At 39.5% G+C, this 27,688-nt stretch overlaps 3 protein-coding genes across 6 annotated transcripts; 1 reads left to right on the forward strand and 2 right to left on the reverse strand.

The window, feature by feature from the left end:
* Positions 1-574: 574 nt before the first annotated feature.
* Positions 575-8,144, reverse strand: MAIP1 (matrix AAA peptidase interacting protein 1). 3 transcript variants are annotated; one of them, XM_063318023.1, is made up of 5 exons: positions 7,757-8,140; positions 6,723-6,794; positions 5,414-5,540; positions 3,608-3,712; positions 575-1,179 (listed from the first exon to the last, which is right to left on the reverse strand). In XM_063318023.1, exons 1-5 carry the CDS (start codon positions 8,120-8,122, stop codon positions 1,151-1,153), a joined length of 699 nt encoding a protein of 232 aa, XP_063174093.1. In that variant the 5' UTR covers positions 8,123-8,140; the 3' UTR covers positions 575-1,150. The 3 variants fall into 3 exon arrangements, with proteins under 3 accessions (XP_063174093.1, XP_063174092.1, XP_063174094.1); XM_063318022.1 differs by having other exon boundaries at positions 3,562-3,712; positions 7,757-8,137; XM_063318024.1 differs by lacking the exon at positions 3,608-3,712 and having other exon boundaries at positions 7,757-8,144.
* A 176-nt stretch (positions 8,145-8,320) lies between these two features.
* Positions 8,321-19,668, forward strand: TYW5 (tRNA-yW synthesizing protein 5). 2 transcript variants are annotated; one of them, XM_063318020.1, is made up of 8 exons: positions 8,323-8,572; positions 9,407-9,561; positions 10,929-10,998; positions 11,152-11,196; positions 12,123-12,260; positions 14,779-14,866; positions 16,555-16,671; positions 19,392-19,668. In XM_063318020.1, the coding sequence occupies exons 1-8, from the start codon at positions 8,501-8,503 to the stop codon at positions 19,646-19,648; spliced, it is 942 nt and encodes a 313-aa protein (XP_063174090.1). In that variant the 5' UTR covers positions 8,323-8,500; the 3' UTR covers positions 19,649-19,668. The 2 variants fall into 2 exon arrangements, with proteins under 2 accessions (XP_063174091.1, XP_063174090.1); XM_063318021.1 differs by lacking the exon at positions 12,123-12,260 and having other exon boundaries at positions 8,321-8,572.
* A 1,928-nt stretch (positions 19,669-21,596) lies between these two features.
* Positions 21,597-26,623, reverse strand: C1H2orf69 (chromosome 1 C2orf69 homolog). Its single transcript, XM_063318025.1, has 2 exons — positions 26,191-26,623; positions 21,597-24,800 (listed from the first exon to the last, which is right to left on the reverse strand). Exons 1-2 carry the CDS (start codon positions 26,518-26,520, stop codon positions 23,973-23,975), a joined length of 1,158 nt encoding a protein of 385 aa, XP_063174095.1. The 5' UTR covers positions 26,521-26,623; the 3' UTR covers positions 21,597-23,972.
* Between the last annotated feature and the right edge of the window lie 1,065 nt (positions 26,624-27,688).

A 27,688-nucleotide genomic window follows, 5' to 3' on the forward strand; every position in this document is an offset into this window, starting at 1 on the left:
TAGCATCCAGGGACTATACCTGACATTTACACAAGAAGTACAATGATCCCTGTGGAAGTGGCTAACTGGGTGGCCAGTTTGGCTGCTCTGCTTTCCCTTCATCATTAACTGAGGCATTCCTAGATGTATTTTATTCAGTATGCTTTTCCAGTAAAATGCACAAACATGAACATTTGAGGGTTAAATCGAAACAGCCTCAAAATCTTTTGCAATCCCAGAGAATCAATTCAAATTGTCTTATGCTAAGGGGGGTTTCAATAAATCATTTTAAATATATAGAAGGAGCAACACTTGCAATATTTCTTTTTGCTTTCTTAGAACATTCATCCTGGGCATTTTAGCCACTTAGCAGGTGTCAACTTAGTCCTATATATTTTATATGTGTGAAGACCTACATTCAAGCCCTGGCAGTGTCACAAAGAAACAGCAAAAGTCGCATCACGTTGAAATTAAATTCACTATACCAATTTTGGATCTCAGCTAAAAGCTGTTCATAGTTATTATAGTTTTGACTTTCATTATCATATATACAGAAAAAAAGCACTGAAGTAAAAACACTCACTACAAAACTTAATTCTGGTATAAATATGAAGTCTACTGAAACCTCTTTACTTCCATTGTCAAATGATACAGATAATATATGCATTGAAAAGTACATTATGTATTAATTTTAATGTTCTTGATCCTAAAATCAAGACTTTGGCTGTTAAGTAACTATATCAATGGAGTCAGGTAAAGTCGGATACTTGGAAGGTCGCTTCTTTCCAAGTCCTTTTTTTTTTCCTAAGAACACCCATTTCACTTTCTGAAAATGGTTGAAGAAAAAAGATGCACTGTTCAGTTTTGAACTATTAACTGTTACTTTTCTTCTTCCAAAGCACACCAAGATCTTTATCATACCAACCTAACATGCTCCCCATTATGCTGGTCCAAACTGTGCTTTCAAGTCTGATGGGAAAGACATTATGCACTTCCAAGCAAGATTGTGTTCAGGCAAAAAACACAAAATTAGTCCACTGTGTAATGTGGCATACAAATCTTGAGATGTCTGTTGATATGCCAAAATATTACTAGTATATGAATGTCTCCGTTCTGTGAACTTATTCCAATAGGTTTGGATGTTCAATCCATGTAATCATCCAGTCTGGTTTCACACCCTGTGTAAATTCTCTCCGAAACCTTTAGGGAAAACAAAACAAAACAAAACAAAACAATGAAGGGACAGTTGCAAAAGCCAAGCAACAACCCTTTGTGAACCGTCTTAATAAAGCAGCTATTACAATTGCAAATGTAATATTAAAGTGGTGAACAAACTGTAACACTAAAAATAGATTCAGACTTGGCTACCAGATCCCTCAGGAAGAGAACTGCAGTCTGACTTCAATCAACAAAACAAGAAACATAGCACAAAATTCCAAGATCACCTTGTTATATCTGTGAATACTTTCATTAATAGATGAACTTATTGGAACACTAGAGAAATCTAGAGGTTCGTGGAAGTCGGTAATATCATTACGGTTGAAGGCAGAACTGTGTGTGGAGCATACGAAGGAACCGGGAGACCTTATGCTCTTCCAGTCATTAATATCAGAATGTTTATGATGTTGACGTAGGAAAAGGCTATCTGAATGGAGTCAGCTAATCATCCAAAGTACTTGTTCTTAGTGTCAGCATTCCTAACTGATGCTTTTTATTCAGTATACCCCTTAAAATTAAAAAAAAAAAAAAGCAGCGATGACTAGATTAGATACAAACATCTAGCTGGAGCCAGAGGAAGATTGTAAGAATGAACTAATGTCATTCTGACATTTCTCTAGCAGCAGTACATATATTGTCCTTCAAAAACTCTTCTCTGCCAGAGTTTCTATTAATCACTTGAGCCAGCTGAGAGTTTATCTGTTTTGGCTTCCACTGATTATTGTTTTAAATACAGTCCCTCATATTTTCAAAATTGCCTCCAAAAGCATAAAGAAGCATAGTAACTTGAAAGTTTGCTCTAAAAGAATAAAGCTAAATCTGGAACTAAGCATATGAATGCAAAGAGAAATACTAATTGTGATCAATACAAAAGTTTACATGAGAATATTTTTTAAATGACACAAGGTTCTGGAGTTTTAATGTTTTAGTCTACCCAAGAGAAAATTGGTAGAGAAAATGGAGAGATGACATACAGCTCTATTCATTTTCATTTTTCAATTCTTAGAACTGGAACTCTGTACAATCTTCTTACTACTTAAGAGCCATTCTCTCTAGACATCTGCTTCTCATTCACAGCTAAAGAGAAAGCTGTTCTTAACTGCCTTGCTAAAACCCATCCTCTATTAGGATTTACATGTATGTGAATGCTGCTCTGGCTTTCATCACACTCTTGAATAGGCATCTCAACCACATGTCCTCCAGATGTGTTGGACATTAATTCCCATAAATTATACAAGAAAGAGAATGTAAGCAGGAAGAATCCCACAAAACATAATAACTACAGCCAGTATCGCCCTACACCAATACAGTCCTCCAATATACACATTTTTTTTCCTATAGGATGTGAATGGGAAAATGTGGAGAAAATGTTCTGCACTTAGAAATCTTATGTGGTAAAATCAGATACAAAGTGATATGTCTTCTCCTGAAAGACATCCCAAGGACAGATGTCTACATTTAATTAACCAAAAGGGCCTTTAGCCTCTCATGAACTTCCCAAATTTGTTCCAGAGTTCCCCAGCTTTACAAATGCAAATAGCTTTAGGAGAAAGCAGAAATCACCTCTGTGCACAGTGTCTCTTCTGGTGGTGGATGAAAATGATTCTTGCAAGACTAACCTCTATTATTTTTATAATAGAAGAGTGGGAATGTATTTATTTATTAAAATATTTTTTTATGTTGCTGTCCAATCCAAATAATCTGGGTGGACTACAAACAATATAAAAGAGGTATCCTATAATTGCCTCAATTAAAATTCTTCATTGTATATATTTTATTATAGTATTAACTCTTCATTATTCATTACATAAATAAACCCTGTCTGTTTAAATACGTATCTTTCATGCTGAAATAACTAAATTAGCTTACCAGACATTAAACTGATTCCAGGCCTTTATAAGTTGATTATAAACCTTTGCCTTTTTGAAAGACCAGCTTAATAATAGCTATTAGAATAGCTATTGGCTTCCTAGGCCATTCCATTCATACTGTACTGCTTATGCTCCCTATTCCTCCACAGCAAGGCTCAGAGCAGGTGTCAAAACTTCTTCAGCTTTTTCATCCTTGTGCTTACTTACTATGGCGATTACGGACAGAAGTAGACAACTTGTCCGAGGCTTACCGAAACTAGATTTTCTAAATAAGCTGCTGTTTGAGAAGCAACCCTGGTCTTCCAATAAATTCAATATTTTTCCTTCGTAAGTCTTTAAGTTACGGGCAGGCATATTGCTCAAGATGCAGCAACATCACTTATATGATGCATCACAGGAGCTACCCTTGTTTAAAATACACTGATTCAATTGAAGTTTCACCATACCCAGAGAGCAAAACCACGGTCAGGCAGAAAATCAATGACTGGCTTACTCATAATTTGCTAGTAAGAGTCGTCTTGTTTTCGGTGTGTTTTCACCTCTAAGCGCAATCTGGAATACTTTGGTTCCTTCTGGAGTCTTGTCAGGGATGTCAGCACTACTCAGATACCAGAAGGACATCAGGATACTAACAAACTTCCTTCCTGTTTGCAGGGGGACACAGATATTGAAATAGAAAAAGACACCTTATAACATATGGAGAGATACAACAGGACACACGGCACTCTCTCTCACACACACACAGTTTGAAAAAACTACTTGTGAGGATAGCAGTGGAATCAGCCAAAGCCTCTTTCAGAGGAAATAATGTTACCACTGCTCCATTCCTCAATTTTTAAAATTTGCCTTTCAAAGCATGAATTGCCATATACTCAATTCATTTATCAGGCTAAATCCAAAATTTACTTATCCAGAGTTTGCTGAATACATAACAATTAGCTGGGTTCATAAAACGTAACACGTGAAATGTAGACCGACCATATTATGTCTTAACACAATGTACAGAACCAGCCAGAGTTCCTTCCTTCGTTTTTCGTATGTGACTCTTTAGCCATGACCCACCCACAGCTGAGCTTTGAATTATTGTAGCCAACTACTTTCAGCTACCAGAGAACCTGTTAACTGCTTCCACCTTCACCACAGGAGAGATGGTTCTCCTGTATCTTCCAGTCTTTCTCTTCCCAGCAAGAAGCTAGGAAGTGGTAGCCACAAATCAGCGGTCTTACAAACTTCTCACGCCAAGACCAACACAGCATCATTTTATGTATGTTTGGAAATACCAAGTGGGAAAATTCATGGCTCAGGTATGAGTTAGACATTCAAACATCATTTGTTTCTAGTATTTAACATTCAAGTGATTAATTTGACTTAAAAGTAAAATTAGGAAAGTTGTTTGTCCTGCTGGCCATCTTTGAGGAGAGATTGGCTGTGGTAAGGTTTTTTTTTTCTTAATATTGAAACGGAGATGAGCACCGCCCCCTAGAGTCGGACACGACTGGACTTTACGTCAAGGGAAACCTTTACCTTTACCTGCTGGTCAAAGGTATGGAAGGCCTTTCCCACCAATTTCTGAATAAATGTTAGGTATGTATTCAGCTAGTAAACGATGGATCTTCCTAAAGGGCCAAGCAAACTGAGCTACTAGGTAACTTGTTGTCATAAAGTCCATTCCATGTAACAGGTTACATTGTTTTAGAACAGCAGCTCAAATATTTTTGTCTCAGGACCCCTTTACATTTTAAAAAAATGATTGAGGACCCCAAAGAGCTTTGGCTTGTGTGTTTTTTTTTTAATCCATTCAATCGTGTCCAATTCTCGGAGACTGCCTGGACAAGTCCCTGCAGTTTTCTTGGCAAGGTTTTTCAGGAGTGGTTTGGCATTGCCTGCTTCCTAGGGCTGAGAGACTGTGTCTGGGCCAAGGTCACCCAGCTGGCTTTGTGCCCAAGGTGGGACTAGAACTCTCGGTCTCCTGGTTTGTAGCCCAGTGGCTCTTTGGTTTGTGTGGGTTATATCTATAATAGTTTCTGTAATTAGAAATTAAAACTGAGAAATTTAAAAATATTTGACTTCATGGATCCTCTGAAAGGGTCTCAGGAAGCCCCAGGGGTCCCTAGATCACATTTTGAGAACCAGTGTTTTTAAAAGACTACTTGATTTTGCTTTGGGCTGAAAGAATGAAGGCAGAATGAAATGTATACAAAAACAGACACAAGTCAAAGCAGACAGGTGCTCAACATGTAACACTGTAATCAAATGGAAAGAAAACAAATTTTTAGCACTATTTAAAAAGGCTGAGGAATGCTTCTGTGTTTTGTAAGGGGCTTTGAAATGGAATGGAGGCATACCGCTGTCATCATAGTAAATGCCAACATCTCCTGCTGCTGTGAACATAATTTCATCCATCTCGGCAGCCAGGGCTTTTCTGTGGTTTTCAGACAGTGAAGAGAGCTTCTCCCTTAGCATCTGAATCATCTGGGTTGGAAGTGGAATTGTTAACATTAGTGCTTACTAGTTCCCTTACACCAATTCACCTAATCAGCTGTGTAATAGTTATATAAGACAGTTACGGAAAACTATGCTGCCATTCCTCCCTGCCACTTAAAAATTCAAGTATTTTTAAAACACCTCAATATTCTTGCATCAAATAATTATTATATGAGTATAGTTGTTGTTGATCTCCTTTGGGTGAATTCTGAGATTCCCAGAACTGAATGTTGAAACTAGTAATTTAGGAAGGGAAGGAAGGAGCTCTGAGCACATCAGTGGGAGGGAACTTCTTTCAATGAGTGGCCTTGGGTACAGATTACTTACTGATGAGGGAAATGTCCTATATGTCCTTAAAGGCACCCATTTTAGAACTCTTAGTCTTCCCACTGAAAGCCTTTCAAACCTGATGCTCTGGAAAACCCTGACTCCAGTAAGATCTGCTGAGGGTTCCACCACTGAGAGAATTTCATCTTCAGGGACTTCATGCTGAGCTTTCTCAGTCATGCCCCCACCCTTTTGGAAAACCTAATCCTTGTATAGACAGACCATCCCTTACTTACTAAATATTATTATATTAAAACTGTAAGCAGTTCAGAGTTTCTGGAAATGAAGTGGCATGGAAGTTGTAACAATAAATTATTTAATTACGTCCTACTTCTAGAAATGACAGCACAGCTAAAGTAACTAAAGTGTGAGAAAACCCAAGTTAGAATAAAGTGAATAAACAGTTATGGTGGTTAAATTACATAGAAGCGCTAATGGGAAAACAGAACTTGGTTCTTGCCCTTTTTAGAAAGTCAAATGTGAGTTGTCACAGTTTCTGGGAATGAAAAGTTGTTAGTTTAGATGCTATATGCTTACCCTAATTTAGGAACAGAATATAAATATAACCCAAACTGTTTCTTCCACTTTTAATTAACTTAGGACAGCGTTCTCCACTCTCATGCTCTCCAAATACATTGAACTTCAATGCTTACAATTTCTAGCCAACATGGCCAAATTCATACTGTAAACTATAGGAGTTGAAATCCAAGGCATCTGGAGCACCATGCTGGGGAAGGCTGACTTATGCTGTCCTCTGCAAAAAAAAAAAAAAAAAAAAATTCACATAAGGAACAGTGAGAAGAATCTTGTTTTTTGCATATGAGGGATATTAAATATTTTTACCTCTTTTGATACAAGCTCCTCCAATACATCATATTTACACTGAGAAATTAGCCTTGAAACAAGAGTAAAGGCCTAGAAAACACAGAGAAAAATGCTAGTTTAATTAAGGCTCCTGCAATTAAGCACAAGTTTATATCTACCAGAATACAGTCTAATGTTGTCTTTGTGCATATTTAAAAAGTAAATAATTTAGGTTCAATTGATGCAAAATACAGGAGGGCAGAACCTTGTGATTTTATTAACCTAAATACTGACCCAACAGAAAGAATGCAAGAGAAGACTTTTGAGGCAACTGGGAAGTTGCAATTAGACCTATCTTTTTTCCCCCCCCCCAAGCTTGTTTCCCAGACTGTAGATCAAAAATGGAAAAGGCAGTACAATACCTCCAATCACAATATCTGCAGGGCTGGACCAAGGGGGGGGAAAAAAAAAGATTCTTCAGGTTCCTGGTGGATCACTTCTCCCCCCAAGATGTTGCTGGCCTAGCAGCACTTATAGCTAGCTCCAGACAAGCCTTCCTTTTTTTCCACTTCTGTTACTGTTTCCTTTTTGAAACTGAATTTTATCTGGTTAACTTTCTCTTATTTTTTAAAAATAAATATTTTAAAAATGAATATTTATATTATATATTTTTATAAGATATATTATTTATATCTTATACTATTGTGTGTGTATGTAAAGATATAATGTGTTTATATATATGTATGTAGATACAGATATATTATATAGTATCTTAATATTTTTCCCTACTTTATGAGTTTAAACTCCCGACCTACTGGATCAGAGCGAAGCTGTACTGTAAGGCCAATCCAACGCCTTCCAACCCGTAAGCAGGGCAAGAGGACAAGAACCCTCCGCTATTGTTTGCCACGGCTATAAACACCAGCTCGTTAAGCAGCCATTGCTAAACCAACCCAAAAGCTTTCCTCGGAGCTGTGTTAAACACGAACAACCAACACACATCAGGGCTCCCCCCACTTTTCTTTTTTAATAGCAACCCAAATTGCGGCGGGGCGGCTCAACAAACGACTCACGTGCTTCGCCCCCTGCGTGAACTCGTGAAAGCTGAACTCGCGGTCGAAATAGGTGCGGATGAGGAAGAAGTAGAGGCGAGTGCGGAGCCATCTCAAAGGGTTGGGGAACCCCAAGAATACCGTCCGCTCGTCCGGCCTGGAGTCGCCGCCACTGCTATAAAAGCGCGCGGGAGGCAGCGGCGGAGCGGCGCCGCGGCCAGAGGAAGGCGACGGGAGCCCGACCCCGCCATTCTGGGCCGCTGAGGCGGAGGAGCCTCGCGGGAGGACGGGGAGCCCCCGCGGCTGCCAGCGCCAGCAGGAGCAGCAGCGCCTGCAGAGGACTCCCGTGGGCAGCTCCATAACCCGCCGCCTCAGCCCTCCCATCATGCCGCGGCGGCGACGGAAGAGACGCGAGGGATCGGCAGGCGGCGAGCAGAGTCCCCTTTTGGAGAAAGAGCGGCCTCTGCAGCCCAAGAAGAGAGCGGCTGGTGCGCCACCTCTCGGGAAGGGTCCCCGGCCTTGCAGGATGGAGCGGGCTGCTCTTCTGGCGCCGCGGCGGGAGGCGCGGCGCGTTTAGTCGGCTGTCCCTTGAGTTAGAGCAGGAGCGAGCCGCTTCTCGCGGCCCACCCGGCGGCGTTGGGCGCCTGCAGGGGCCGCCGGCGCGGGTCCCCTGGCTTGGCGAGGCCTCGTTGTCAGCGGAGGGAAATCACCGCCGGACCCAGCGGAGGAAGTGAGCGGGGGGCGGCTTAGGTTTCAGCGGGGACCATGGAGAGACAGCGAGTCCCGCACTACATCGGGGTCACTCGGGAGCGCTTTTTGCAAGACGTCTATCCCCTGGTGAGTGAAACCCGGAGGCTCAAACGCTTTCTTGGGTCGTTTATAAATAACGTGGCAAAGACATGCAAGATTGAGAGAGCCAGTTTGGAGTAGTGCCTAGAAACCAGGAGACGGTGAGTTCTAGGCCTACCTGGAGCATGAAAGCTGGTTGGGTGTCTCTTACTAGATTTATGGAAAAACAAAACCTAATTAAAGTATTGATTTAAATCCACAAGTTCAGCTGGACTGTAGTCCTAAATACATTTATCTAGAAGTCAGTTACAATTTTGGGGATTTGCTTCAAAGTAGTTGAGCTAAGAATTAGGCTGCATAGCTTTGTAAACTGTAGACTAACCCAATACTGTATTGTAGGTTGTTCATTATTGCTTATCCTGTCATTAGGATGATTATGTGATATTTCACTAAAGCATGCTGTGACAGAAAAATCATGAAAGTTAAAAATATAGATGAAGTCCATTTTAATGGTTACACAAACAATATCTTAGTGGAATTCATTCAATCAAAATGCATACTTCGGTAAGAATAGATATGCATTTTTATTTATTAGTTTGTTATTTGGTTTCTCATAACTGCTGGAAAGTTTGGATGGTTGGTAGTATAAGATAGTTCATAGCCTTTTGTTTCTAACCATGATGCTAAACTGATGACGTGCATTTTGAAGTCCCAGCACAAGCTCCACCCTTTTGGATTTGCATTGTAATGTTGCATGACATCCTGAAGGATGGGAGTTTTCATCACAGCAAATGTTTTATCACTTGCCTCTCCCATGAGTGCCTTGAGAAAATAGCAAAATGGCAGCATTTTGTGCAATAACTTTTTTTTTTCCATTCACAGAGAAAGCCTGCAGTACTGAAAGGAATAGATCTGGGCCCTTGTGTGACCAGATGGACAGTAGATTACCTCTGTCACGCATCAGGGAATAAAGAAGTAAAGGTTCATGTTTCCACTGTGCCACAGATGAACTTCCTTAATAAGAACTTTGTGTATAGGTATTCTGTTCCAAGCTCTACTCTGTTTCTGTACGTGGGAACTGGTAGCACCCCAGATGTTGCTGTTCTGGTTAGATGTAGACTGTTGTCACATGCCATGCTTAGCTCAAAACAAACTACAGATGTGCCATTTGGGAAGAGGAACCTGCAGCTGTAGAACTATTTGCATTAGTAAGCCTTCTGTCTCAGCTTAGCCTTTCCCAACCTAGGTAATACAGATTTCTGTACTGACTTTGTGCTGTCAATCCATTTACACATTTTCATGATGGCTATGATTGGCAGGGTTTGTGTGTGGGTATTGTTGAAACTTTTTTCTGAGATCTAATTTTCACATTTTCCTACCTGTCTCTTACACAAACTTTCTTGTTTTCCCATGGCAGTGAATAATTGTGCTGATGCAATCCCCAATGTTCAGTTCATCCGTTATCATCATTTGTCTATGAAATTCTTACGCTATTTTCTATGGCTCCCTTCTTCACACCTCAGTCAGTTGCCCATTCCAACTTCAACAGGGTCACAGTGTACTCTAGCTTACAGTTCGGACTTATCCACATAAAAAAATGAAAGCAGCAATTCTGCATGCTATCTCAAATAAGAATGAAAATCACAAGGTATTTGCAATTGTATTGAAACTGGTGGGAGAAATAGCCAGTTTCTGAATGAAAAGCCCTTGGAAATAAAGTCACTGGTTTCAGTGTGAAATGTATTTTGCTGAGATTACTGTGACAGTTTTCTGTCATGATAGGAGAGGGGATCCAGCTGTCTCTCCATACCCTTAGGAGCACTTCTTCAGTGCAGTTCCTTCTAGGAATTTCCAGCTCACCTCACAGGGTTGTGCCATAGGGAAAATAGGAGGAAGGAGTATTTGATATGTTCACTGCCTTGAGTCATTTATAAAAATAATAGAGGTGGGATATAAAATGTAAATAAATAGGTAAATAAATAAAATGATGTTCCCTAGTTCCTGATTCCCTCTGCAGCTCCCAGCATCACCACCTGCATTTTCTGGAGGTCCACCAATCTACTGGAACACATTTTGGGAGGCATGTGGGGCAGCAGACAGGAGGGGGAATTGTTGACGATTCTGTTCCTAATTCTGCCAGTGGAAATGCTTCGCTAGATTAGAAGCCCTTAGTTGACTAGAACGATTGAGCCCATTTATATGGCAGCCAGCACAAATTTACCAGTAATTGACTCACGGTAGATAATTTTCAAGCCGATCTGAAGTCTGTTTCCATTGATGTCAGTGGAATTTAAATTCTAGTAAGAATATTGGGTATTCATAATTAAGGTAATTATGGTTAAAAGTCAGTCCCACCTATGAAAAACATTTTGATAATGTTATTTTTTTTTATTTCGAATTTCAGAACATTGCCTTTTGATGTATTTGTAAAGAGAGCAGCTGAAATCAAACATTCAGATTATTTTCTTTCTGAGGTAACATTATTTACTTACTAATACTCTGAGTTGATTTGGGGGGGTAGGTTCTTTTTCAGTTATCAAATTACATGCAACATGACAAGCTAAGTCAATTAAATACTCATGTGCTTATTCATTGCAATTTATTTCCCACGTGTTTGTATTTTTAAGGATGAAAAGTATTATTTACGATCACTAGGAGAAGACCCCCGGAAGGTGAGTACATGGTGTAAGATAAATGCTCACCTTAAAAATGTTAGTTCTTCTCTGAGCTATCCTGGATGACCCTTATGTAAGTTCTGTTCTTAGCTTGTGCTTTTTTTTACTATGTCCATTTAAAATAGAGGGAATGGAGGTTCATAAAGCTGATAGGGAGAAGCATTGTCTGGATCTTTTAAAGGGATTTGGAGAAGGTGATATTACTGTTGTTTCCTGGGATAGACAAGGAAATAGAATCTCTTGCAAAAGGATTTTTATCCTACCTTGCAACTCCCTGACTCATGGTTTGGAGAGAGATTTGAAAAACTATGTTAAACTGTACTGTTCATAGAAGTTCAGAGCCAAACGTTATCTTGTTTCCCTATGTTAACTTCAGCAATTCTATATTAAAATTGCTCCTAACATATTCATACCTTTTCTGTTCCTTTGCTGAAGCAGACTCCCAATTTCTTCAGGATCTGGAACTGAGTGTAGGATTTGAAGTGTGTAAAATGCAAAATGAAGACACAATAGCCATACTTACATGTTTTATATTATGCCTTATTTGAACTTTCTCAATCCAAGTATGAATAAACCTGATGGATGGCCTGGAACCTTGGCTTGTTCTATATGCCTTATTAGCAGCCCAAGCTAATCAGCATCTCTTGAGTAGAAGAGATTTTGCAGTTCATGGGGGAGGAAATCTTAGCAGACCTACAACTATGGACTAAGGTCCTTCTGTCTTTCTGCAATATCCTAATAACACTTTTCCTCTTCCAGGGCTTTTCAGTATAATTGGATTCCTACATTGCACTAAGCTGTAGTATGATTGGTTTGCTTTTGGCTTCATATGCTATGTGAACCCAGCTATTACGATTTCTAAATGCTGTTTTATGGCTTAGCATAATGTGCAACTCCAGCCAAGATAAATATTTTTGTTTCAGGATATTGCAGATCTGAGAAAGCAGTTTCCTTTATTGGCAGATGACATTCAAATCCCAGAATACTTTGAAAAGGAGAAGTTCTTCTCCACTGTCTTCCGCATAAGTTCAGAAGGTCTACAGCTTTGGACACATTATGATGTAAATATGTTCTTAAACATTTATTAATGAAGAGTATGCTAAGCTCATTTTGATCTTCGTGAGAAGAAGATTTTGTGTTGTTTCCTTGAACAATATTTGAAAGGAGCCCTGTAGGTATTAAGCTAGGTCAGGGCTTTCAGACTAATACTCGCATCAAATGATAATAATTAACTATTAAAACACAGTGAAACAGGTTTAAATGTTAAAAAAAACAGAATAAAATAGATGTAATTTTTTAAAGATTGGAAACATTTAAAAGGATGTAAAACATTCTGATCCTCATGAGGTCCTTCAGGAATCCCGCCTATAGTATCTGTTTTTGTCCATACTTGGATTGTTTGTAATGGTTGCCTAATCCCAAATACTCAGTCTCACAAGCCAGGGCTTAAAGATAACTGATTTATTAAAGGAATAGTATGCAAATACAGAGAAAGCTGAGAATGAGCAAAAGCGCGCCAAATACAAACTTAAAAGCCTTGCCTTCAATCCAGTCCCGCCCCAAGCACCCGTCAGCAAGCACCCCCTCCCAGGTGCTAGCAACTGTTACACGCGCCTGGGAAAGTAATCTTGAATAGGAGTGCAAACCCAAACATACATTCCAAAGTCCCAAAACAACGCAGAGAGCACGAATGGAAAATACCAGCAAAGAGCAAGCCGAGTATACACGGAAAAAAGGTTTGACATGTGAAACGTTACGATGTTAACAGAACATTGAAACAGGGAACATGACATTGTTTCACCGTTTAGACACAGCTAGAAAAGCCTTAAATCCAGACTAAAGTATTTGTACTTTGTTCCTGTAATTTCAGTGGGAGGAGCCATTATTAATAGGATATGATGAATGAGCAAGGGCACATATGAAGGAAGTTTGATTGCAGGGTTTGGGAGCCATGAGCTTGAGCGTTGGATAGCTGTGGAGGTATGGGGTAGTTTTTGATGAATGAAAAAACTGTGGCAAAGAATCTCTCTGATTTAGATGGGCATTTGGATTGGTAGATAAAATGGCACCATGCCTGCTCTTGAAATTGTACTAGTACTATCTGAAAAGTACACACATTTAGGGCAGCTTTCTAGTTTCTTCTTAGCATGAACCAAGCTTGATAGTGGTGTGTTTTGGATTAGATTATGAACATATTCTGACCTAGCTGACTTAGTTTTTCTTTTAAAGAAGATACTATATAATCCATCAGATGTTCTGTGAGTATCCTTCAGTGTATTCAGTCTAGTCAGACATACTATGTCCCTTCAAAGGGGATACAGGTATTCCTCGCTTACCGACCATTTGTTCAGTGACCATTTGAAGTTACGATGGCACTGAAAAACCCTAGCAGCCCTGCGGTCATGTGATTGTGATTTGGGTGCTTGGCAACCGGCTTGCACTTATAAAAGTTGCTGTGTCCTGTTCTTGTGATCGCCATTTGCAGCTTTCCCTGCTGGCTTCCCATGAGCAAAGTCAATGGGGAAGCTGGCAGGGAAGGTTGCAAGTTGCTCCAGTAAGTCGCTTGCATCCTTCCCCACCTGGCAGCAGCCACCCCTGGCAGCACTCCTGCTGCATCTTGTGGGCCACTTGCCACCCTCCCCCTTGCGAGCCACCTGGGACTTGCTTAACAACCTGAGATCCTCGCTTGACAGGATTGCTGTTGCTAAGTGATGCAGTCACGTGACGTCATGCTTTACAGCTGCATTGCTTAGTGATGGAAATTCTGGTCCCAATTTCCGTTGTTAACTAAGGACTACCTGTATTTCAGTGTTGCACATGGAATGTATTAATTTGTTTGAATTCTGTTTTTTTCCCCTCATTGTTTACATGTTTTTCCTCATTTCTCTACTACTGATCCTCTTTCCCTGAGTGGTTACAAAGCCAGCTAAGTTGAAAGGTGCATGGTAATCTATTAGTTCTCCAGAGCAGATTTTTTTTTTAGTAATGCATCCTTTTCAAAAGTCATATTTCCCCTCTACCTGGGCTATTTAGTTAATAGCTATAAAAAGGCCTTCTATAAGACATGTGCCCAAAGATTGTGACTGAGTGCCAGTACATTTTGATTTGTCTAAACATAACAGCAAGATCTGTACTTCAAGCGTATTGGGGATTAGACTAATAAGCAGGACATTGACATTTTTGTCTGAACATCTCCAATGAGGCAAGGAGAAGGACAGGAAATATACAGTATTTTGCTGCTAATGCCACAACCATTGTTGATGTGTATGTATCTATATATGTTTGTGTGTAAAGATATAAAGACAGACAATGAGAGATGGTTATTCTATGTGAAAAATTCTCTTTATTTAACATTAAGTGTTCTGTGCATGCATTTTATTTTATTAATAGAGAATCTCCTATTCATCCACATAGGAAAAGGGCAAGAGAGTGAAGGTTCATGATCTGACATGGTGTTCAGAGTCACTGTAAATGATTATTATTGCTAATTTGATAGCTCTAATTTAATATAGCTGCAACGGTATTGAAATTCTTATCTGGTTACACATTCAGTAATGCTTATTGTTTCTGTATTTGCAGGTAATGGATAACTTCTTAATTCAGGTGACAGGAAAGAAACGAGTTGTACTGTTCAGCCCCCGTGATGCACCATATTTATATTTATCAGGTGTGTTTGTGTGTGCTACCTAGTTTAAAAGCAAACACCTTACTACACAAGGACTGAAGAACACTCCTGCTACACCAGATCACATTTCCATGCATTGTAGTGCTTCAGTTCCCACTTTGGCTGCCCAGATACCTCTAGGATGCGCTTGGACAAAGTCTCTCCTGTTCTTTGATCCAAAGTGACAGACAAACTCAGTTTTGTACTGCTTTTGAAACCTGGAACATATTTAGTAGCTGTCACTAGACTACCTTTCATACATTTGGCATAAATCCTTTTTACACCTATTTAAGATAGTGGCAATCACCTCATCTATAACATTTACCTTGCATTGTATACAATAGGTTTTTTTGTCTTCAATGTATTGTTAATAACATTGGATGATCCCAAATTCTGTTGTTGTGTATAAATGCATTCTGTCTGCTGTCCATATTTTTTTAGAAACCTTTATTGAGCCTTCTCCCCTTAATCTGTTTGTCATTTCTCCTCATATGAAAATTTTAAAGGTCTTTCATCAACTTGGTTATCCTTTCCTTTTTGTTCCAGCATAACCTTGATTTTTGACCAGGATACATATATCATAAATTTGTACACAGACATTCCATTACTGGAACTTTTTTCTTTTGGTTCCTTTCCTATAATCCTGGGCATGTAATTTGCTCCAACATCACCTTAAGATCACCTTCTTGATTAATCACAGTCTCATTGTGACTACATAACAATTAATTAAATATTAAATAAAATATTAAACATTAAATCTCCAGGATATTTTCACAATCTATTTTGGTTTTCCAACATCCTGAATAACATGGCACCACTGATCACTTCACTACTCGTTCCTAGCACGAGATAAGTTATGAAAAATAATAGCTCCAATATATCCTTGGGCAGAATCTTATTTTCCAGTATTGTAAAACTGCTCATTTTATCCTTATTGTTCACTTTAATGAATTATTCACCTGTGAAGTTAGCCAGCTTGTAACTTCTTGGATGCCATTTGAAAAATAGCATTGCTGATTTATTGTAGTTTATAATATTCTTTTTAAATAAAGCTATCCTGTGGTGTTGCCTATAATTTTAAATAAAAACAAAAATAAAAAGGAAAAAATGAAGCAAATGAGACAAAACAGACCTTTTCACCCACGAAAATAGCAAACTAGAGCAGGCAGTTGCTAATGAGATGCAAATCACTAAAGATCAGTTGACAGTTGCTTTGCGCAGCACCATCTGCATTCTAGATGAGACTGAAATGCAGACTTGCTGTTTGCTTATATATGTGGTTTATTTCCAAACTTGATAATCATTGAATAAAGGAGAGCTATTCTGTAATGAAATAGTGTGGTTAATGCCTGTGATCAATTAAAACTAGTGTTTCTGAGATTGTAGGGAAAGAATGTCCCATTTGGTCTAATAAAGACTTACACTTAAATTGCATCATACTGTAGTTAAATTTGATTTAGTAGCATTTGATAACTTGAAAGAGCTACACAAATGGAAAAAAAAACATTTTGGCAGCCCAGTACCCAACCTGAGGCACATAGTATTCTATGTGTGTATATACACACATACAGTCTTTCTCTCCTGCATGTCTCACTCCCAGATGGGAAGTCTAAATATTATGCTGGTAGCCTTAAGAGTAATACAGTTTAATAAAAGCAATGTCATTGATTGTTCATTGAAATCTTCATTAGGTACAAAATCAGAGGTGTTAGATGTGGATAAACCAGACATGAAAAAATACCCTCTCTTTATCAAGGCCAGACGTTATGAATGTCATTTGGAAGCAGGAGATGTCTTATTCATTCCTGGTAAGAAAACCTACAAGAAATTCAGCTATTTTCTTTCTTTTTTTAAAGGACCATAGGAGGACTCTTTGGCCTGATCCAGTTTAGAATTCAGTCAGTCACAGGCGAACACTCTGTTTTTTATGACTGCATTTTTATACATGGAGCAAACTATTTAAAACCAAAGAAAAAAAGACATTATAATTCTATCTCAGTCATGCTTTGTTGAACAAATTATAGTGGTCTGACTCACAAATCATGCTAAAGCCATGGCTTTTGATGGCCAGAGGCTGTCCTTAACAGGTCTTCCTATTCACCTATCATGCTAAGCCAGAGTTCAATCAGTAAGTCAACACACTTCCATCCTTGTCTATGAGAACCTGTGTAACCAAATACTTAATGGGCTCCACATTAATTTAAGACCAAGCTTTAATAAAACCTTTAATATTTAAATGGTATTGTAGGTTGTATTTTTTAAATAAGCGAGTAGGTGAAAAAACTAAAGAAAATGAATGTGGCCTTTAAATGCTGAACAGTCTCAGCACAAAATTATGTGGCCTTGTTCTATATCCAGTGCAAAATTAACTGATGATGTCTATAACAAGTAAATTCTGATGTGTAAGAAAAAGCAGTAGAAATTGGGATAAAATAGGCAATACAGATATGTTAACAGATAGCAACAGATTTAGCCCATGAATCTGATTACATTTATGGGACTGCATTAATATATTAAAAATGAATGTAGTAACATAATTAATATAAGACATAGTCAATGTTAATATACTCTACTTACTTTAGGAGTATGATCCCCTGCCCATAGCATTCTATGCAGGATGAGGGTGAGACTACTTGGCTTGTCATAATCCAGTATCAGACTAAATGTCAAAGAGGGGATGTTTAATTTTATATAGCCAACCAATATACAATTGGGAGGTCAGATTGGGGAAGCATCCCTTTGGGCCCTGGCAGAGAGAGGAGGAATAGCAGCTTTTATATGGATACGCTGAACCATACCCTCATCTTAAAAATTACATTATTCTGCACCCTGTAAGAGTGAAGCTGTCTGTGGTAGCCAAAATCATAAGCCAAAAAGCTTATGCCTTTTAATAAAATGTGTTAGTCTGAAAAGATGCTACCAGATTCCTCATTTTTTATTTTGCACATTTAAATTCATGTCAGACCCATTTACACGATTGGGCTAGATCCAAAGGAGACTGCAATAGTTTATCACATCCATTGTATATATTAAAATCTTCCAAATAATTTCGGAATTTGGGATTCTTCCAAACCTACATGGCTGTTCTTTCATCCGAAGCTATTTTTAGCAACTTGGCTTGGGTACTAAGTACACCAGCTGGACTGGTCTGTGGTCCTTTGGAGAGCAGATGTAACCTCTTCCTTACCAAATTTAGATTTAATCAGATTAGAGTGATGATTACTGTAATTCAGAGGAATGCTCTTTGAATTGGAATAAAGTGCCTCATATATAAAAAGTAATACTTCACGCTAGCTCTCTGCTCATTTCAAAGCTCCTGGCATAGCCACCATTAACAGGTCAATTTTTAGTAGTTCTTTCAAAATTTCAAGGAATCCATATCTGAACAGGCTGGACATTAACTAGATCTGCATATCTAATACACAACTAATGGCATTTTAATTGCTAGATGTGTACTCCTTAGAAGTTTAAGCCTCTTCAGACCCCAAAGTGCTAAGTGTACATGAGGCAGGAAAGAAAGGGGGAAAGCAGACACAATATTGGGGGTAGATTCTTGAAGCTGTACTCTGGATGCCACTTGAATCTAAATTAGTTCCTCCTTTAGGTGAAATGGGATAGTGGTGATTTTCATGGATTATCCTTAGTTTCTCTGCCCCTCTTCCCAATTGTTTTTAACTAAGGGACTGTCATGCGCTGCCTCCCCCTGAATAACATTCAGACACTGGTTTGCGAATCAGGCTCTGGTTTATTGCAGGGCAGGTACAGCGTTGGTAGAAAAAAGCTGAGAGTGACAGGAGCGCGCCGGTGCGGGGTTTAAATACCCCGCGCCGGTCAGCGCCCCCTCGCTCACGGTCACGTCACTCCCCTTTGTCCAATACGTTGCCCTGCCGGTGGGTGAGGGTTTCCGGGATCGCCCATCATCAGGTTTCCCATTCCTCTGCTGATTGCTTTCAGCTGGGCGATCCCCGTTGTATTGCCGCTGATGGCTTGGGTGGCTCCGTGATCCGTTTAGCTATTGTTTTGTTAGCCGTTAGTCGTTGTGGGTTGATGGCTACTTATCTTGTACCCCTTCACCTATTTCCTTGTCATTGTCATGTGTGCCATTGCGCTGATGACTTTAGCTCAACGGCACTCATGACAGGGACTTTCAGAAGAGTTTGGGATATGCAGCTAAAGAATCAGCAAATCTGGCTTCAACTTCCATCAGCTGGAATGTCTGATTAATAGAGGAGGGTCTTCCACCAGCTACAACTCACTACTACAAATTTCTTGTTTGTAGAACAGTGGTCTAAATGTAACCTAAAGGACCTATAGTCCTGAGTATATCTTCAGAAAAATCTTCAAATCTTCAATTCACAGAAACATGCTGTACTTAGAGTTAATATGTACACAAGACTGAAGCATCTTCCTTTCTTTGCCAAGCTGTCACTGCAAAACAATTACGGCTTGTTAACTGGAAATCAAAGAATCTTTCAGTAAATATAGTAGTGTGTGTAAAATATGTTTCAAGACTTTCTCTCCCCCCCAGCTTTGTGGTTCCATAATGTGACTTCTGAGGAATTTGGAGTTGGAGTCAATGTTTTCTGGAAGCAGCTTCCTTCTGAATGCTATGATAAAACAGACACATATGGAAACAAAGATCTAACTGCAGCTTCAAGAGCAATACAGATTTTGGATAGAGCACTGAAAACCCTGGAAGAACTTCCTGAGGAATACAGAGACTTCTATGGCCGGAGAATGGCATTACGCATCCAAGAAAAAACTTACAGCAGTAATTATGAATAAAGAACATTTTTGAACCCTAACAGTTTTCTTACATATATATTAAAATGTTTCTTGTGAACCAATTAATAGGATGGCTACTAGTGCATTTACCATTTAAGCCAGAGAACACAAGCCAGTTTAACAGACACATACTGATACAATGTCAGTATTGTTTATGAACAGAATGTAAGGGGATGCTAAGGAGATACAAACAATAGGACTGTCCATCAATCTGGATTTGAAGGGGCAATGTGCATACCAACACTATTGGTACATCCTTAAATGTGTGTGTTCCAAGCAGCTCGGAAAATACATATTTTCAGACAGGTTGCAGACAGGTCTATTGAGTTTGGAGTCAACAAACTGAAGGTGGTGTAACAATCTCTTCAGTGCTGCTTTTTAAATTTACTCTGTAGTTACACCTTCAGGTGTAAAAAATTTCACATAAGGAACTTAAAAGAAATGGCAGAATATGGTTTTCACTACTTTGCAGCATACTGCTTTTCAGCAGAGTATGTATTTAAGTTGTTTGCAAAGAGTTGTACTTTTATCTGAAACTACTGTATCATGTAAATATGTAACAATCTAATGAATAAAAAAAAGATTGTGTATCTTATTTTGGATGTGCAAAACATTTGTGTGGAATAGTCGCTGTTAGTTGGTCTGTGTCGATTGAAATATGGTTGGTTGGTCTGGGCACAGACCTAGAACATGCATGTTCCAGACGTAAGTATTTCATGATGATGATGAGAGAAAAAGGCAAGGCCATTGGTGGCAGTGCATGGCAACTAAGGGGAGATGGGAAAAAGGTGGCACTGGGAAGATAAGGATGGGGACAAGCGTACCAGCCAGTTGGATATAGCACTTTAATTCAAGGGAAAATTTGATTTATATAGCTGGCCATGTTACACAGCAGATGGGAACTTTCCCTTAGCCACTGCCCTTGAATTTAAGTTTGGCATATTCAAACTGCCTGCCCCTTTGTGATTCTTCTCAGTGCCTGGCACTTGAACTCAAGATTGATGGCTGTGACTGCAGGGAGAGTATGAAAGGAAGGTAGATCACAGATAATGTGGAGGAGGGGGCAGAGGGGCAAACACACTGTATGCGTAGTATCAGGAAAACATTTCAAATGCATCCCTAATCTTACTGCTTTTTACCCAAAGGGATGTTGGGAGAACATTTTATTATGGAAGTCTGGAGACATATTGATTATATCCATACATATTCTATCAAGACATTTTTCTAAAATGCCAACTGTAAAGATGTGCCCAGTAAAGCATCAATACAACCTAAGCTACTGACTAGAAGAAAAATATATATATATGGAAGTTACTTATTTTTTCACACTTAGCTAGAAAAATAATTTCGAGTTTAAAAATAGATGCTTGCTCTAAATTACTTCTACTCAAAGACTGATGAGGTGAAAGGTCCCCTGTGCAAGCACCAAGTCGTGTCTGACCCTTTGGAGGGATACCACTTTTGCAGTGTTTTCTTGGCAGACTATAGTGGGGTGGTTTGCCATTGCCTTCCCCAGCAAGCTGGGTACTCATTTTACCGACCTCGGAAGGATGGGAGGCTGAGTCAACCTGAGCCAGCTACCCAAGAATCCAGCTTCTGCCGGGATGGAACTCGGGTCATGGGGAGAGTTTTGTTTGCAATACTGCCGCCTACCACTCTGCACCACACAAAGCTCATACTCCAACGTTAGTACTGAACAATGTACTCTTTGCAGTTTAGCAAATATCAAAATGTTTTATTGAACTGAATATTTTTTTTAAAAAGTTAAGCTATCTTTGATACTATACTACTTTCATTTTTCTTATCCTATAGTCTTCCAATTCTCTGTAGAAACCAGAGTAACTAGCTTAGTTCAAATCAGGAAAATAAGGTTTCACGTACGTCAACATCTACTATAAGAAAAACAAAATGCTTATTCATAAATGTGGCTTTCAGAGGTAAGCAACTATTTGTCATATTGAAAACATTTATTGGCACAGAAAACTTAGCATCTTCATACTGTGACACAGTTAATGAGCTGTATTGAAGGCATGCAATATACTATTCCCTTCATCTCACTTCAGCAGCAAATATTTCTCAATCCTCAAAAGCAAATCTGGGAAACAGGGAAGGGCTGCTAGACATCATTCCATCAGTAAATAACATTATGTCCTAAGTGCAGATGGAATAAAACTTTTTTTTCTCTGTTAAGATGTGCCTTTGCTGGCATCTTGTAACTTCAGTTGCGAGGCGATACATGAGTCATGTCTATTAAAGGCTGGATATTTTGGTTGTAGACTACTAATCTTGGGATGACTGAATTACCAGATTTCATTATTTTTAAAGCATGGACTAAAAAGTAAAAACCTGGCTTATAGAGGTATCTCAAAGTGCAACAAAAACATCTCTGGAATGTGTGGAAAGTAAAAATGCCTGCATTTTGGCTGCACAAATAGAACATTAAGAGATCTGACCTTACTTAACACCCTGGCTTTCCCACTACTTCCATGCGTACATCCCTTTGTAAATACTTCTGAAGCAAGGTGAATAAACAAAAGGAGGTCAGTGTACAACCCACAAATGCCCACAATGAATTACTGGATCAGGACAAATGCCCATTTCACATTTATATTGATGTGTCAAACTTGTATCCCCTCTGTACAGAAGACAAGATGGCATCCACGCCTGTACTAAAGGACTATTGCTAACAAAACACAACTTTCTTTCCCTCCTCAGCTCTCTTGTGATGCTCCAATCTGCTTCAGAGGATTTAGACACTAGAGGAGGAAAAATGGCTTCCATGATGCAAGCGTACCATTGCATTCCACCCATTACTGTATAACCAAGTATTATAGAAACTCTATAGTTTACTCATGTTCAAAAGCTGTGTAGCCTACACACTGGATAGTAAGCAGGCTGTGCTTGCACTCTTGCAAATAAGGATCTCCATTTGTATTGATTCTCCTACCTTAACTTTCTGTCCCACTTAAAAAAATTGCTCTTGAAAGGTGCCCTCCTTGCAAAACACAGGATGGAATAATGGTATCGAAAATTGTAGTGAGAGGGATATTCAGTGAAAATTAGATTAGCAAACTGCTTTCTGCTAAAGCAAAAACAATTTGGACACAGCTTGTGATTCTTAACATATATAGAAAATAAAAAGGCTTTCTAGTAATAGTTCTAGTTTACTATCTTTACTAATAATATTTTGTTCATTAAAGTTTTAAAGAATCCTATTGTGTCACAATTCCTTTAAAATTCAGATGAATTCTATATTTTCCAAATTCCATTTTCAGATAGTGTTCTGGTTTGTAGTAATTAAGTTCCAAACAGTGTATAAAAATATTGATCAACTGCACTAGTGCATTAGCAATTGCTTTAAATTAATTTTTAACTACAGTGATCCTTCTCTCATGGAATTGCTGTTTCATAGAGAATGCTACTTGATGTTCCTGTGTTACAGATAACGAATAACTGTATTATAACCATTACTAAGAGATATGCTACTACCATTTCCCCAAAACTTACAGTATTAATATCATGTAGATACTTGGCTTGATTTTCAGCAAAGTAATGATCCCAGTTGCTACAAAAGTTCTAACAGTCTCAAGATATAAAAGCTCAAAATTGTATTAAGAGTTAGTCAAGCTTCACCATTAATGTGGAATGTTGAACCAGTGTGAGATTATACATTTTTGGTCTCAAGCACAAAAAAAAAAGATCTTTAACTCTTTCAATCCCCCCAGAAAGGAAATAAAATAAACATATTTGTAGATGCCTGCAATGGTTAGAAACTGCAGGGCACCTGATACAACAGTATAGTAGTTACTCATCTTATTCCCAAGGTTAATACATACTTATTGCAATGAAGGTTAAAATAACCAATTTACTGCATTGCTTGTGCTAAAATACTAAATAATGTTTAGAATAGCTTTGATATTCTAATTACTATCCCATCCAAATAAAATGGGGGTTATTCAAAAACACTTAAAACTTCAATTTCATCAAATTAGAACAATTTGAAGATGCTGTTTTTACACCTGGGCTTGAAAGTTTTGGTCATTATGATCCTAGACAAATAAACAAGCTTTCCCTCTAACATTAATCTGAATTAGTTTTTGTTTTGCTCTGAAACTGGTGTTCCTCAGGGATAATACTGTCTTGTTCAGATCAAAAAGCTGTAGCTTTTCGGTGACTTTTCAGTTACAAGCAGTAGGCTCTAATCAACATTTACCTTAGAAAGCATACATTATCATATTTCCTCTCCCAAGAGTTAAGAAAACACATCCTTAAACTTGAAGTTTAAATCTATTTTGCAGCTACAGAATACTGGTATATTACAATGTCAAAATACTTCATGCACTTTGAAGTGATTGTCCAAAGAAGGTGCTTCATCAGCAAAATGAAGCTGGCTATTTATATTCACACCAAACTCCTCAAGAAGTTGTACAAATCTCTTGTGCTCTTTTCCAATCCATGTTCTCATTGTATCGAATACCTGATATGGTGTGACATGAGCATTAACTGAAATTCCAGTCTGTGAAAAATCATTCAGCACATGAGGATAGGTTACCCAAGTATTACTTCCTCCAGAATGACCACCATCCAACCAGTACATAGCTCTTATATTTTGTATAAAAGCATCTATATCCTTGTCCTTTTTTGCTTCTTTCAGTTCATGAAGTAATTGATTCAAGACAACACAACCTTTACTGAATCCTATTAAAGTGAATGAAGCTCTACCAATAGCGGAAGGTTCATTAAACCTCACAGTAGAATTACTAAAATGTTCAGAGTGTCTCTCTGCTGCCGGGCAACCATTACTAGTAGCAACAGTAGGTAATTCACAAGAAACTGCCTTTGTATCATCACTGAAATCATACATGCTTTTCTGAGACAGCAAAAATTTTTGAGCAAGTTTAAATGCATTAACCAGCAGGGCATGAAGGTGTCTGAAGGCTCCAAAGTCAGTACTATGTTCAGGTGCTCCAAACAAATTGCTTGCTACAAAATTGTCATAGCAGCTGAATTTGTGCAAATGCATACGGGAACATTTTATAATCCAAATGTAACTGCCTGGAAAACGATGACCAAGAATAATTGCAACATTTTCTAAGCACCATTGTTTCCACTGGAAGTTCTCTGGATGGCAAGCCATAATTTCATGATAGTTCTGAAATGAAATAGATAGGAAGTCATTATTTTATAGGAACCTGTTGGAAAAATGCAGGTCACATGCAGTTATAAAACAAACACTTGTTAACAGAGTAGAAAGAACATATACTTGTCCTAATAAAATTTCGGGAATGTATGCATTTGAAATGAATACAGCTGCCCTGTTTAAGATATTCCAGCTAACAGTAACTTATCTGATTTTCCTGAATATGTTAAACATCATCAATCCCTTTAAAGCTAAAATGACTTAGGATATATGTTCAAACAACACCTGAATTTGTTACAAAGTACTCTGGAGTTTGGATGGATATGCAACATTCCTGCCTCAACACTGACTTAAAAAGTGGGGACAAATACCCTCTATTTCAATTTTCATCTTGGGAAGCTGAAACTCTCATTAATTTCTCTACAATGATAGATATGAAGATTCTTAGACCTTCCATTATGTCTTAACCTTTACTAGGTATTGCACACTCTTGATTTCAACTGGCTGAAGCCTGATTATTTTGCTTAGCTGTAACTATAATAGCTGTATGGTCTTACTTCCTGCCACCAGTTTTCACACAAAAAATCCCACAACCAGCACAGAGACAACAGCCTCACTCCTTTCACTGTGGAACAAGAACAAATAACACCATGGGAAAGCTCTTTTGATCCATAAATGACACTAACAACTTAGAGGTCTCAAGGTCAGTCAAGATCCCTGGTGCTTACAGCTCTACTTCTATTAATATAAGCTTTGTGTAGGATATCTACAGACTCCATTAAAAAAAAAACTAAATAAACCCTAAGACATACATCCAACATATATCTTAAGATTTTCACTTTCAGGAGCATCTGTAGAGGCATACCTATAAAGCTGTGGAATGGCAGAAAAGGCCATTTTTTAAAAAAAAAATAGTGCCAGTCATGGCCTAAAAAAAAGGCCATGGCTTCTTCTGATGGCACCCACCCGATTTAAATTCATTCAGCTTTGAATTTCCATTCCAAGATCTGAATTTTGAATTTTGCCCAATAAAGCACAAGTCACGTTGCAACAGAGAAATCCTAGGGAGCAACCCCGCGTCTGTCTACCCCTCAAAAAGCATTTCCGGGGCCGCCTTACTCTTGCTCAGAACCGAGCGCCGCCGCTGAACCTAACGGGGACTGCGGCGTCCGTGGCTCGGGCACCCACACTCGCCGTTCACCGAGCCCTGGTTTATTCCACCCCATGTTCTGCGTTCGCACGTCCCGCTGAACCACACATTAGCCGCACGGGCTGGAGTCGCCCAACCCGCGAGCCCGGGATGCGGCAGACCCCCCTGCGTCGCGCAGAGGCAGTGCGTTTCCTCGCGTGCTCTGCATATCCGGAGAAAAGTCGCTCGAGCTCGCCGGCGCCCGCCTCCTACCTGCACGTCCCCCGGGAAGTAGAGGACATGATGCTGAGGCGGCCCCGGCCCCGGGGCAGAGAGGGGCAGGTGCAGCAGCACGTTATTGGCTTTGAAGGGCTCGGCGCCCGGCACCTCCGACAGCCGCAGCAGCTTCGGTCGGGGCGAGGAGGTCGAGGGCAGGGAGAAGGCGCTGCCTCCTTCTTCAGAGCCCGTCCTGCCGCTGCCCGAGGCCCCCGACAGGTAGGCAGCCGGACTTCCACGGAGGCTCATAGTCCGCGTCAGGCAGAGAAAAACGGAACCGAGGAGTCCCCGCACGGCCGAGGCGGCAGATAGACAACACCTGCTCATGGAGGCTCTAACGTTCTGGCCCCGCGTGCTCAGCCAGGCCTCCAAGGTCTCCCTCGGCCCAAACAAACCCGCCAACCAATCGACGGGCCCGGCCTGCCCACACCTCCGAGGCGGCGTGCGGCGAGTGCGCACGCGCCCGTGGGCGGCGAGTGGCGGGGTTTTCTCTGGTGGAGAGGCGGCAAGAGATCCCTGATTGGTCGTTCGGACTCGCTTCCGCTGGTTGGCTGCAAGAAGGAGAGCGGGAAACTGAAAGAGAAGAGGCGGAGCTGGAGGAGCGGTAGGGTCTTACGAACAGAGGAGCGCGGATAAAAATGCTTCAGTGGGTCATTACAGTATGAATGTGATTGATTAATGCCTTCCTTACCATAAAGCAGAGTTCTCTAAAGTCAAGGATCAATATTATTATTATTTGTAGTCCTATTAGTTAAAATAGTATTTATTAATTTATTTTCATATGATAAACGTTTGGGGGTTGGTGAACAATCTGAAACTTTATGAAGGCGTCAGTGAGCTAAAGAGTTTAGGGACCCCTGCCATAAAGGTATACAAATCATATTTGCTAATGAAATTTGTAATTGTCACTCACTGCTTTATAAGTGATAGATTTATAAGTGATAGAGTCCTTCCTGCACTTTCCTCTATAGTGATCTTTACTGATTTCAGCAGGAGTCTTTTAGGTCACTTATTTTGCAGGTCTAATGTTATTCTGCTAGCATGAATTGAAGTTCTAGTGGGCTTAAATCCATGAAGTTTTCTGAGTTACTAAAAATAGGTGGAGTAAAACCTAAACTGCCCTCATTGAACTGCATTCCAGGTGTCTTTTGAGCAAGATTGGCCTTTAATTAAGAATAGAATCACCCCTCTAATACTTAACTGAAGAGGTGAGTGTCAACAGCTAAGTACTCAAAACAAACTATTGAGAAAGACAGAGACTGTTATGTTCGGAGAAACCTGCCTACTATAACCACCCATATAAGCCATCAAAAACAAAATCTGAAGGGCGTAAACTACTCAGAATAATGCATTGGGAAATAAAACAGGCCCCCAAACTACAGAAAACTGAATGTTCATTGATTTTTTTTTAATTGGGGATGAAAGGAAAGGACCTATCCTAGAGGGTACAGCTGTCTGGAATACAGAATGGGAGCACTTTGGCTGATAAATGAGG

Source organism: Candoia aspera, chromosome 1, assembly GCF_035149785.1.
Source record: "Candoia aspera isolate rCanAsp1 chromosome 1, rCanAsp1.hap2, whole genome shotgun sequence".
NCBI lineage: Eukaryota > Metazoa > Chordata > Lepidosauria > Squamata > Boidae > Candoia > Candoia aspera.

Excerpts from the sequence above, each read along its gene's own strand:
- MAIP1 (XM_063318022.1), bottom strand. The coding sequence starts at position 8,122 with ATGATGGGAGGGCTGAGGCGGCGGGTTATGGAGCTGCCCACGGGAGTC. Across the intron at positions 6,795-7,756 it reads TCACGCAGGGGGCGAAGCAC|GCCTTTACTCTTGTTTCAAG; the intron begins GTGAGTCGTTTG and ends TGTGTTTTCTAG. Across the intron at positions 3,713-5,413 it reads CATTTACTATGATGACAGCG|GAAGGAAGTTTGTTAGTATC; the intron begins GTATGCCTCCAT and ends CCCTGCAAACAG.
- TYW5 (XM_063318020.1), top strand. The coding sequence starts at position 8,501 with ATGGAGAGACAGCGAGTCCCGCACTACATCGGGGTCACTCGGGAGCGC. Across the intron at positions 10,999-11,151 it reads CAGATTATTTTCTTTCTGAG|GATGAAAAGTATTATTTACG; the intron begins GTAACATTATTT and ends TGTATTTTTAAG. Across the intron at positions 12,261-14,778 it reads AGCTTTGGACACATTATGAT|GTAATGGATAACTTCTTAAT; the intron begins GTAAATATGTTC and ends CTGTATTTGCAG.
- C1H2orf69 (XM_063318025.1), bottom strand. The coding sequence starts at position 26,520 with ATGAGCAGGTGTTGTCTATCTGCCGCCTCGGCCGTGCGGGGACTCCTC. Across the intron at positions 24,801-26,190 it reads ACTTCCCGGGGGACGTGCAG|AACTATCATGAAATTATGGC; the intron begins GTAGGAGGCGGG and ends ATTTCATTTCAG.